Source organism: Gymnoscopelus braueri (assembly GCF_963280865.1).
Source record: "Gymnoscopelus braueri genome assembly, chromosome: 8".
NCBI classification, from domain to species: domain Eukaryota; kingdom Metazoa; phylum Chordata; class Actinopteri; order Myctophiformes; family Myctophidae; genus Gymnoscopelus; species Gymnoscopelus braueri.
The window spans coordinates 47,888,792-47,902,230 of record NC_137609.1 but is presented as its reverse complement, the minus strand read 5'-3'; the positions used below and the strand labels follow the sequence as shown (position 1 = coordinate 47,902,230).

At 45.3% G+C, this 13,439-nt stretch overlaps 1 protein-coding gene across 1 annotated transcript; it reads right to left on the bottom strand.

Annotated features, from left to right (window-relative positions):
* Positions 1-7,556: 7,556 nt before the first annotated feature.
* LOC308090465 (T-complex protein 1 subunit eta-like) lies at positions 7,557-9,173 on the bottom strand (the record flags this gene model as incomplete). The annotated part of the gene is made up of 1 exon (XM_080435661.1): positions 7,557-9,173. The coding sequence occupies one exon, from the start codon at positions 9,171-9,173 to the stop codon at positions 7,557-7,559; it is 1,617 nt and encodes a 538-aa protein (XP_080291787.1).
* Positions 9,174-13,439: the final 4,266 nt, after the last annotated feature.

Here is a 13,439-nt window from a genome sequence, read left to right as displayed (position 1 = left end):
AATATCCAAAGAAATAAAAAAAATGACACCGATTATTTACCGGTCTAAATGGATTAAAAGAGCTGGGAAAAGCCTCTGGAATTGACTCTAAACGTGCCTCTATAACTACCTGCTGTGTGGGTTTCATGCTGCTGCTAAATCTGTATGCAGGGAAGAAAAGGAGGAGACAAACTGGAGTCTCGGTTCCAGACAAGTCTGCTTTTCTCCCAAGTTCTTTTCCGTAAATTATGAATGTCTTTATTTTGTCTTATTACTATTAGTGTCTTTGAAGTGCTGTTGAAATGTTGAAAAGGTGACACTGAAGTGCATGTTCACACACAGACACGCACGCACGCACGCACACACACATGCACACACACACACACACACACACACACAGAGACACACACACACGCGCACACACACACACACACACACGCACACGCATACACGCACACACAGGCAAGGTGAGCTTATTTGCTGGGTAATTCAAAGTGCTTTAGACAAAACATCATAAAAAGGACATTTGATTCCAATTAAAACAAAATAGTTAAGAGGATAGACAATAAGAGGCTGAAATAAAGCAGACACAAATACTAGAATGAAGTTAAAGTGCAAGAAATACTTAAAAAAAACTTTTCTGGGAGTTCCAGATTATGTGGTTAATAAAAATAAAATAAAAACTGAAAGCTGCTTCTGCATGTCTAGTTTAGACTCTGGGGTTCGGGAAGCTGACTTGTCCCAGATGATCTAACAGGTCTGGATGGTTCACAGAAGGTAAGAAATGTATTGTGACCCTAAACCATGCAATGCTTTCTCCAGGAGTATTCGTTTTTTCGATCAATTATTTGACATACAGAGAGCCAACGTATTAAATATGGATTAAGTGGTTAAAATGAATGTGATGATGCTGTATTAACACATTTTGCTGAGGACCCCCTGGAACCCCTCGAAGGACCCCTGGGGGTCCCTGGAACAACTGGATTAAGAGGTTTAAAAATGATGTATCCCAAAATGTGTAAAGACAGAAAAAAAAACACAACCAATTGTGATGCGTTTGTATGTTGTTTATTTTTAAATATCCGATGTATAGTATTTAAACTGACTTTTAAGCCATATTAACACATCTAAATGGGGACCCCCTGGAACCCCATCGTGGACCCCTGGTGTTACTGCACCATTGCTGTTAGTACAGTACGGTACTGAAACAGCACTATACTGCAGTACTCAAGTTGAACTCCACAATCTCCAGCCGCTCAGCACTGGTAATGGAGCAGGATTAGGGAACTGAACAGAGAAATCCTCGGTTACTTTAGCTCTGAGGTTGTTCAATTGTACATCATGTACTGTATACCCTCTTTGAGTTTAACTAAGCTTGAGAATTCTATGAGTGTAATATGTCTCTTTCCCACAACACTGGAGAGGATGGGGGAGGAACAGTAATATACAGGGTTCAAGGCCCCTCGGTTATAAGATTAAGCAAGGCGCTAGTTAGCGCTCTGGCTTGCTAATGTTTGAGGGCACACACGCATGCACACGTACACACAACACACACACACACACACACACACACACACACACACACACACACACACACACACACACACACACACACACACACACACACACACACACACACACACACAAATAGGGAGCCATCAAAGGAAAGGTTCTGATGATATAATGAGCATTATGCCAGAGCTTTGGACTGATTTAGTGAGCTTGGAGGCAGCTATATTGTTCTGCATTTTTTGCCCCCCTTTTCCTTTTTCGCCATGCGACATCAGAGGAGAGGTTCTCACTTTTCTTTCTTTCTTCTCATTAATTGTGTTTCTGTGTGTGTGTGCGTGTGTGTGTGTGTGTGTGTGTGTGTGTGTGTGTGTGTGTGTGTGTGTGTGTGTGTGTGTGTGCGTGCGTGCGTGCGTGCGTGCGTGCATGCGTGCGTGCGTGCGTGCGTGTGTGTGTGTGTGTGTGTGTGTGTGCGTGTGTGTGTGTGTGTGCGTGCGTGTTTGTGTGCGCGCACGTCTGTGCATGTGTGTGTGTGCGTGTGCGCGTGTGTGTGTGTGTGTGTGTGTGTGTGTGTGTGTGTGTGTTTGCGTCTGTGTACTGTATTTGTGTGTGTGTGTGTGTGTGTGTGTGTGTGTGTGTGTGTGTGTGTGTGTGTGTGTGTGTGTGTGTGTGTGTGTGTGTGTGTGTGTGTGTGCGTGTGCATGTGTTGACGCACTCTTGCGCGTGCAGCTTTTCCTTCCCCTCCCGTAAAAAGGGGAAGGACATTTTCTCTCTCGGCTGTCATGCTGAAAAGGTTTAGCAACCCCCTGATATACCCGAACGCAAACAACTTCAATTTCAATTCTCACCGCAGCAGTGTCCACAAGCCACCATTGAGAGTGTCCTTGACTGACACTCTCACCCCTCCTGCGTCACCCTCGAATAAAGAACGCAGTCCCCAGGTTGGAGACGTGGCAGAGAAATGAGAGCCGCCGCCCGACCGCCTTATCAGAACCTAACGGGACGATCATTCACCCCACGTTTGAAAATGCATCATAGCGTCATTACAAGAGGCCCGCGATAACGCGCCGGCCGAGAGATTTGCTTCCCTCCACTATAGCCTTGACAGCAAATAGTTCTTGTCCTCCAGGGGCCGAATGAGGATAATACGTGAATTCATTGTCTTTTCTGCAAGTCTCAGGGAGTTTACGGAGGAGACGAGAGGCGAAGGAGCTGTCAGTGTTGGTAATGAGAGGTTGGAAGAAGGAGTAGCGTTTAGCAGAGAGGGAGAACTAATCTCTGGGACACATCAATTCAAAGTGCTGGAGCCAGTTGAAGAAGTCTCTGTATTAAGCTTTAGAATGGGGTCTCTTAAAAGGTTAATTAATGTGTTATACTTGTTCTTGGTTGGAAGAAAAAAACAGGCTCTCAGCTAATGAGAAATGAGACGCACACACGCACGCACAGGCTGACAGTAATAACTGTTCACAACTAATAGCAACAAAGCTAACAAAGTTGTAACGTGTTACTCAACAGAACTGAGTTTAAAAAAATTCATACATACAGATAGAGAGACAGACAGACAGACAGACAGACAGACAGACAGACACCTGACACTATTGCACGACAAAGTAGGGCATTAATTTACAAAGACAAACATACAACGTTGAAATATGGGGTTTCTGGCCGACGGCAACGATGTGTCGGTCTGTTTGTTTGTGCAGAATCATTTCTGATTAAGTAACAAAATCAATTCCGCCCAGCAACCTTTACCCAGGTGGATGTGCAGTACCTTATATGTACAGTATATACTGGTCTGGAATGAGAGGCTTCCAACCTTGAACTCTATGGCTGCCATGCATTGGAATTCACTTTGATGTTGTTGCTTGCCAAGAAAATAACTGATTCTCAAGCTAACAACGTGCGAATCGTCTCTTTTTGGCAAGCAACACCATCGGGCGAGGAAGTATAAATTGATCTTAACGCTACTAAAGGTTGCTCTCCCGTGTGGGAGACTATACTTGCTCTTCAAACTGCTTTCTGTACTATTTGTGAACCGGTAGGTGTCCTTAATGCCTCAATGGAAGAATAGGGAGACCATCTCCAACCACTGCAGACGTACTACTGTAGTTATACTGTATTAACATACTTGTTTTATTCATTAAAATAAGTTCTTGTGTAACAGTCCGAAATATACCGCCTATCAAACTATAGCCGAGGTTAAAGTGGGCTAGAATTAAGGTTGCCATCCGTCCCTTGAAATAAGGAATTGTCCCTTATTTGGAAACTAAAAGACAAGTTCAAACAGCTCATATACATTTGCAGTACCATAACACTGACATTGAGAGTATTATAGTATAGTATTTTTTTTCTGTTCTTAAATTTTTATCCCACAATTTTGTAACCCATTTTTCACCCAGTGCCTCAGCTTGTAATCCTAGGCACTACTCTCCCTCTGCCAGCCTGGGGAGATTGTTATTCAATGCATGAGGAGTGAGCAGGTCACTTCTTATCACCTGACAGGGGGGAGTTTCCCCGGTAGGGCGTAGCACATGGAAGGAACACATTATTCCAACCAGTTCCTTTCCCCTCCATCAGGCGCCCCGGCTGACCAGGGGGAGGCAGTATAGAGACCAAGATTACTGCATGTTTTTGTGAGGGCACCTACCCCTCGGGGACACAGCACAGGGAGAACATGCAAACTCCGCACAGAAAGGCCCTTTTGCCAACACCACCTAGGGCATGGGCACTGATGACGAACACAGCCCCAGTGCCCACAGTGTCTCCGGCGGGAATCGAACCCAGGACCTTCTAGCTGTGAGGTGGCAGCGCTATACTGACTGCGCCACCGTGCCCCTTACATTGAGATTCTATCTTTTTCTGAGCTCCCTTGTTTTTCTTAGAAATAAGGGACGCCCGGCCGGGTTCCTTATTTGAATTTCAGGTAGTTGGCACCCCTGGCTATAGAATACACCCCAGGGTATGAAACAAGCTAGCCCACTTTAACCCCAGGTATAGTTTTGCAGGGGGTATAGTTTGGGCCATTACACCTCATGCAATCTGGGAACCCATTCGGTGCCATACTGCTGGTAGCAGAATCTGTCTTAATGTCGCCTCACATTATGCATTGTGATTGTAGATCTGCTATTTTTGACGCTAGGGTTCAAGTGGTTCGCCTCTATTGATCCTGATCAGCAATCAGACGTGATCAGACCTATTGTTGTATCATCTGTCTGTTATTTAAAGGAAAATAAGTTGCAAAGTATCGATTTGTTTTCCATTGAAAAGTTAAACATAAGACAACACCATACAGTACGTGTTATCTTTCAGATTTTCAAGAGCCTTGACAGTTTTGATCTTCTCTCCCCAAACAAAAATTCAGTGAATAAGATAATTTATACAACAAATATAAATCTATTGTTAACCTGAAGCATGTTGATAAAAGCAAATTTGGTTGCATTGTTTTGTTTTGACTTCAAAGTAGTCTCTTTGTTCGAGTACAAAGGCAAAGATTTATTTTTCAAATAGATACTGTATTGAATAAAAACAACAGCTAAAGTACTTTTTAAAGGACATTAACCAAAAGATGACGCTGTGACTTTTATCACAACACCGGAAAACAAATGAATCGTGGACATGCTGATAACACACATTTTGAACTGAAGTCACCAGTGGTGGAAAGTAAGTACATGTACTGAAGTACTGTAGTGTACTGCAGTACAATTTGAGGTAGTTTTTCATGCAGTACATTTACAAACTAGAAAAAGTGCTCCTCGGAGCACAGGTCTCCGCCAGGTCAGGTACGTTATTGTGGCCTCCTGGTGGCGCTATAATAGGCCAATGTGAAAAGGGTGCCATTTGTTCAAGGGCTTTTCACTGGCATCGGACACTGCATTCATGATTTGAGGCATTTTGTTCCAAAAATATGTTTGCAAAATTAGACCTGCTGGTGGCGCTATAACAGGCCAATGTGAAAAGGGTGGCATTTCTTCGTCGGCCTAATAGAAATGTGCGTGTGAAATTTCAATGAAATCGCAAGCTGCGTTCATGATTTGAGGCATTTTGTTCAAAACGGAACAATCCTGCAAACTTTGGAAGCCAATCTTAGGCAATCAGGATGGAATATGCAAAATCGGATAAATCCGTGTTGATCACATGACTATAGAGATACAGTGTACCGATTTGTGTGATGTTTGGACAAAATCTGTAGGAGTAGTATCAATAAATGTGTTTTGCACATATCGGCCTCCTGGTGGCGCTATAACAGGCCAATCTGAAAAATTTGGGCCAGAGGTTCTGAGTTGGCATCCAAGGAGTGTGTGTGCACAGTTTCGCAGCGGCCGGGCCAACGGTGCCAGAGATTAGCTGCTAACGGACGGACAGGACAGACACACGGACACACGGACGGACGGACGGACGGACGGACAGGGGGTAAAACATACTCTCTCGCCATGCCTTTCGGCCTGGCGGAGACAATTAACTCCTATTTTATTCTGATCAGCTATTTGAATATAGCCAATCTACGAGCTCACAATGTGTCACATTGCACCTAATCTCTCAAGAACAGATTCTGCTCTCCGCTTGAATCTGTCGGGGGGGGTTCGTCATAACGTGTACGCACTGGCCTATAAGTGGGCGTGCCTTCAAATCAGGAAGCAGGCCGCGCTTTACCCAATCAAATGTAGTGGGCGGTACTGTCTGTGCTCTCGCTTCCCACTAAAAACAAACGGAAACTCATTTAACAATGGCGTCCTCGGAGCAGACAAAACCACGGAAAGATATTCACATTTTAACTTGCCCTTTCATCATAGAAACAAGTGGGCTTATAACCAAAACGATCCGTGTTCTCTGGGAGAAGTGGTGTTAGTGTTCCGTGTAGAAATATTGTTAGTGGGAATGAAAACATAGTCGCACCACCGGAAGTGAGAGGCTGAAGGCAGACCAAAACCCCGGTTTCCCTGCGCACGGGTGCTCCATCGAGCTCCCCCCAGAGCCAAGTGAAAGAGAGCAGAGCTTGTACAAGATCATCTCGTACAATTGTATTACTTTCAACAAGTGATGAGACAAAAATGGGAAAAAAAAGACAAAATAATGTTATATAAAGATGATAAATGGGTTCTCTCACCTTATTGGATGAGATTGGTAACCCAGCCCAGCTTTTGTTACTGTTTATTGAAGACGGAGCTGGAGAGACTGGGAGACTCATGTTACTGAAAACTCTATAGCAATAACAAAACATAAACAGAGTTTCAACACAAAAAAAAAGGACACTAGCTTTTCTCAGTGGAGTGTGCATGTCTGCCGATAGTCATATTGACATGCAAAGCTCACTGGTTCTCAAAGCTCCATACTTGGCCAAGACTGATCAGGGGGGTGGGTGGATTGAATAATATGAGTACACAAATACATTTTTCACCTAAAATATATTTAAACAAAGAAAAAACAGAAATCAAGGTCGGAGGATCTCCTTCTGGCGTCTCTCACGCTAGAGAAGTAGTTTGACAGGTACGTACATACATGGGCGCTATTTTAAAGACCAGACACATTGCGAGTCTCTGTCTTCCACATTGAGCCATCCCACCCTAGCAACGTGAGCTGGGGTTGTTGATGCCAAGGCATTTTGCAGCATTTTTTTGTTGCTATTAAACTCACAAGTCGATATACAAAGTGGAGGTCGAATCATTTTTGTTTGGTTTTCTCAGAATGGCACGCAGGAACTGATAGTACTGTTTAGGCAGTCTGCACATTTTCTGCTCACAATACATCTTTGGAAAAATATCTTTGAAGTGATTTCTTCATAATAAATGACAATAAAGCAATACTTTCTTTATACTTATACTTTCACCTCAATACTGCATATTAAACCCTCACCCTTACGACCACTTAACACAGTAGCCAATCAGTGCACGTGTTAAGTGGTCAGATGGGTGCACGTTGCTCGGATCACCTTAACTACTTCCCATCTATCAGGTATCAGTTATAAGGCAATTTTGTCAAAGTTGTTAAGAAAAAAAAAACATGTTTTTGTTTAATATATATTACTTTTTTATATCAATGTTATTATCGTACATTATCATTTAAACCTATGTTTATCTCCCACGGCCTCTGCCCCTCGGCGCCTCCACAACGTTGCGGGGGTTCCTGATAGTCTCGTCCACGGAGAGGATGAGGCAGGCCGCCTCGGACGCCGCCGTCAGGGCGTTGATGCGGACGATCGACGGCTCCCAGACGCACGCGGCAAAGTTGTCGGCGATGTCGCCGCTGTTGACGTCCACTCCGAACCACGTGCCGCCGGCGCCCTGGGCGTGCTTGGCGCGGAGCTCGTTCAGCACGTTGGTGGCGTCGAAGCCGGCGTTGTCGCAGAGCTGCCGGGGGATGATCTCCAGGGCCTTGGCGTACGCGCCGATCAGCAGCTGCTGCTTGCCGGGGATGGTCCTGGAGTGGTCCCTCAGGTACTTGGACAGCTCCATCTCGATGGCGCCGCCGCCCGCCACGATGGAGTCGTTCTTGATGGCCCGGCGCACGATCATGACGGCGTCGTGCAGCGAGCGCTCCGTCTCCTCCATGAACTGCTCCGCTCCGCCCCTCAGGATGATGGTGCACGTCTTGGCCCTGGGGCAGCCCTTGAAGACGTTGTACCTCTCCCCTCCGATCTGGACCTCGTCGAAGAGCTCGCACTGTCCCAGCACCTGGTCCGTCATGGCTCCCACCGACGTCTGGATGGCGCCTCCGCAGGCCATCATGGTCCTCTTGAGGTCCTCGTCCGGGACCCTTCCGGCGCAAAACAGGTCCCTGTCGGCAAAGTACTGGGTGGCCACGTCGCCGATGGCCAGCTTGGACAGCACCACTTTGGCCCCGGACTTGCAGATCTTGTCCAGTTTATCGTACAGGATGTTCCACTCCGCCTCTACTATGGCCTGATACTCCCCGACCGACTGGACACGGACCTCCGCGTTCTCCCTCTCCGCCTTGAGCTCCAGCTCCACGTTGAGCATGGCGATCTTCGGCTTCTCGTAGTGCTTGCGCTGCATCTCGAAGCCGGCGTAGGCGAACGTCTTCTTGAACGCCACCCCGTCCACCAGCCGGGACTCCTCCAGGGCGCCGCCCGGGACCTTCTTGATGCCGATCATCTTCAGCGGCAGCAGCTCGTCCAGGGACAGGACGGCGTCCACCACCATCTTGGAGAACAACTCCTTCTGGTTGGCGATCAGCTTGGAGTTCATGGCGGTGGCCGCGCACTTCTCCAGCAGCTGCCTGTGCTCCAGCTTGTCGTCCTTCTTGACCGTGACCGAGATCTCCTTGATCCTGTCGACGGCCAGGGCCGTGGCCGCGCGGTACGCCTTGATGACGACCTGCGGGTGCAGGCCCTCCTCCAGGTACGACTTGGACTGCTTCAGGAACTCGGCGGCGAGGAGGGTGACGGAGGTGGTGCCGTCGCCCACCTCGGCGTCCTGGGAGCGGGCGATGTCCACCAGGGTCCTGGCGGCCGGGTGGACCACGTCCAGCAGCTTCAGGATGGTGGCGCCGTCGTTGGAGATGGTGGCCTTGCCCCGGTCGTCCACGATGAGCTTGTCGTAACCCCGGGGCCCCAGGGTGGTCCTCACCGCCTCGGCGATCACCTGGCAGGCGTTGATGTTGCTGATGAGCTGGGGGATGCCCTGAGATGTGTCTGTCCCCTCCTTCAGCAGGATAACCGGCAAAGACATTGTTAAAATTGTTTGCAGAAAGTGGTGAGAGTTTAACTAAGAGAGTACTTTCCCTGAGAACGTATGGTGTGATATTGAACACACTATATACTTATATTGGTAAGCGGGACAAACGTCATGCAAAGGGTAGACAGTTCGCGAAGCCGATTGGCCAACCCAAAGGTTGACCAGCCCAACGGTTGGCCAATCAGGGAAGCCGATGCCTTGAGGGGGTCCCCAGCTAAATGATTTCACTAAATTGGACCTTTATACGGGTCTGTAACTCTGTAATCTCTCAAGAACAGATCCATCGCTGCGCTTGAATCCGTCGGTAGCCGTGTTGACAACCCGTGCGCATTGGCTACAAGTGGGCGGGCTATCAGATCAGGAAGCAGGCCGCGCTTTACCCAATCAAATGTAGTGGGCGGGATTTACGTGTGTGCCGTTCATTCCCGACTGGAAACAAACCTAAACACATTTAGCAATAGCGTCCTCGAAGCCGACAAAACCACGGAAAGTTAGTAACATTTTAAATTGCTCTTTCACCATAGAAACAAGTGGGTGTTAGTGTTCTGTGGAGAAATATTGTTAGTGGGAATGAAAACATAGTCGCACCACCGGAAGTGAAAGGCTGAAGGCAGACCAAAACCCTGGTTTCCCTGAGCATGGGTCCACCGTATAGCTCCTCCCAGAGCCAAGTGAATAAGTAAAAAACAGCAGAGGGCGCTGTTTTTCCTTTTTATTTGGCGTTGAGTTCCCAGATTGGTAACTCTGAGAGTGTACAAATGGAACCAAATGGACCCTTATATGGGTCTGTAACTCTGAGAGTGTACACATGGAACCAAATGGACCCTTATATGGGTCTGTAACTCTGAGAGTGTACACATGGAACCAAATGGACCCTTATATGGGTCTGTAACTCTGAGAGTGTACAAATGGAACCAAATGGATAGTTAAATTAACATGTTTATAGTGTAGACAGGGGTGTGGTGATTTGATACAATCTTTATAATAATAATAAGGGTAATAATAATAATAATAATAATAATAATAATAATAATAATAATAATAATAGCCTAATAATAATAATAGCTCAGATTTATAGCGCTTTTCTAAGTACCCAAAGTTGCTTTACATAAAGAAAAGGAAGGAACCAACTTTATGAAGAAAAATATGAAATCGTAAAAGGTTAAGCATGGGTTGGAGAGACATCTTAACGACACCGCAGCTGGGAAAAACAATCCCGAAGAGGTGGGTTTTGAGTGAGGTTTTGAAGGAGGGGAGGGAGGGCGTCCGTGGGGTAATGCATATCAAACTGGGAGTCCTTGAAATTAAAAAGGTTAAGAATCACTGGTGTGAGTAATATTAATGTGGTTGTCAAAATGTACATTGTCTAAAAAATACCCCAAAAGGCAACCATAGTATAGTACTTACCTTGCACCTATTAAAGTACACTGCCACTTGCAAGTACTTATTAACATAATTTAATCGTACCTATTAACGTATTAAAGTACTGCTCCTGTTATCAGAGTACATGGAGGCCAGTCTGGAGCCATGTGGAACTCTATTGGTCATATTGATGACATCACGTGACATCACAAACTCCATATTTGGGCATACGCAAGACGGACAGACAGAAACATAGACACACAGAGATTTTGGAATGTATACTGTATGTATGTATGTATGTATGTATGTATGTATGTATGTATGTATGTATGTATGTATGTATGTATGTATGTATACACACACACACACACACACACACACACACACACACACACACACACACACACACACACACACACACACACACACACACACACACACACACAGACAGACGCCAGTGTTGCCAGATTCTGTGAGAGAAACAAGCAACCAGGTCTAGGAAAACCAGCCCAAAAGAAGCGACTATGGGCCACATGAGCACTTTAACATATACATCAGCTATTTGAAAATAGCAGATCTACAAGCTCACAACGCGTCGCGATGCGACGCGTTGTGAGCTTGTAGATTGGCTAGTTTCAAATACAATCTTGCGGGGAAATTATAATAAGCAGACCCTGCCGCACGCACGCACGCACGCACGCACGCACACACACACACACACACACACACACACACACACACACACACACACACACACACACACACACACACACACCAAACAGTATGCAGGTAACGTATCCCTCATATTATCCATCCCTGGGGAAGGCATGTCAGCCCTCGATAGCAACTTGGACTTTCCTCAGTTGAATAATGATACATCACACAGACAGGCATATTGCTCAGGCGTTGCCTGTGTGATGATACTAACCACTTATTCATTTCAAGGACCTCCAGTTTGTTCTGCATGGACCCACATTTTGATACAATTCTTTATTTCTTGAACCCAAAATCTAGACAGTAAAATTCTCCTGACCTTCAACAGCCACATTAACCCATTAAGACCTGAAGCCGATTCTAAATGTCTCCTAAATCCGAACAGTATTCTGAAAAACGTATGTTTCTATATCAGTGGTGCTCAATCTTTTTCATGTCAAGGCCGCGGACCCCCATCTCAAAATATTTTGTTCCAGGAACCCCCAGAAGCAAATATTTGAGTTAAAAGTGTTTACTTTAAAATAATATATATTCAAAGATTTTCAAAAATGTTCACGATTTTTCAAAAATAGCAGATCTACAAGCTCGTAGCGCTATGAGCTTGTAGATCTGCTATTTTTGAATAGCCAAAGTGTAAAATAATGCTTTTTAGCTCAAATCAAAAAATGACACAGATGCGTTCCAGCCAGGTCTCAATGGGTTAAGACAATCATAGAGTCAGCGTACTATCAGCGTAAGTATATAAGGATTAAAGGACTTATGACTCAGCAAGATTTAGAAAACTTGTCCATGCATTCAAAAAACGGGAAAGCGTCCATTTCATTTTAGATTTTTGCGTTGGCTATTCAAACATACTAGATATACAAGCTCACAGTACGTGTGTTGCGAGCTTGTACATCTGCTATTTTTGAACATTTTTGAATTTTTTTGAAAGTGTAAGAACTACTGATTAAAAAGGCATTTGTAGAATTGGCCTCAGGCCTTAATGGGTTAACAACACAAATCTTGTACAAATCTGGCACAAAATATTTTCTAATTTGTTTTTTTCTTTATTGTTGTTTATACTATAAACAATGATGGCACAGTAAAATATTATAATCAGTGATGGTACCATGCTGTCACTTGACTAACTCAACGTCCATATCTTTTCCCTCTCCTCCAGAGTTTTGAAAGGAAAAATATATTCAATACGAATGAAGGGAAATGTGTAATTGTGTGGAACCCGCACAGCTGCGCTGCAAAAATCCTGACGACTCACCGAGCTGGTGAACACATTCTAAATACATGCTTTGTGCACATGGACCATTAGATTAAAAGTGCATGGAGAGAAAAAGAAAGAAAGAAAGAATATATACATAGATACATACATACATACATACATACATAGACACAGATATACTACACATGCATGTGAGAATGAAGACATGTAACCTGGAAGATATCTGTACTGCTATCTGTTTCTGCTTCTCTGACTTCATCAATTCACGAAATAGTTGTCGGGCAGAAACCTTTATCCATATTTTGAAAAGTATTAACATGAGCGTGTGACTAAATAATAACTACCTTGGAATCCATTGGAACACATGGTTTGTTTTTACATTCCCCGAAAAGGAACAGTTTTGGACATACAAGGTTTCCACCAGACACAGACAGCGACGATAGTAGTGTACTTGTCTTACCCTCCCTCCCTGTCTGTCTGTCTGTCTGTTATCCGTCCGTCCGTCCGTCCGTCCGTCCGTCCGTCCGTCCGTCCGTCCGTGTCTCTCTCTATCTCTCTCACTCTCACTCTCTCTCTCTCTCTCTCTCTCTCTCTCTCTCTCTCTCTGTGTCATGATGGATGTCTCTCCTCCAGGGGGTCTCGGGGCTTATGGGATGCACGTGACCTCTGACCTCTCTCCATCTCTCTGTCTCTCTTGCTCTCTGCCTCCCGTCTGTCCTTCACTCTCCCCTTCCCAGTCCTTCTCTCTGTCTGTCTCTTTGTCTCTCTCTAAAAGTGAGTTATTGCTTTTATAAAACAGTTCCCAAATGCCATCATGAAAGTTATTGAAACATCCCAGTATGTCACAACCCGGCTCGGAGTGCCATGACGGAGGACGGGAGAGGCACGGTGGAGTCAGGATCACATCATTAATCTTCTAACAAAAGGTAGCTGACTGAAAATACCACCGATGTTTGTGAGGTGTG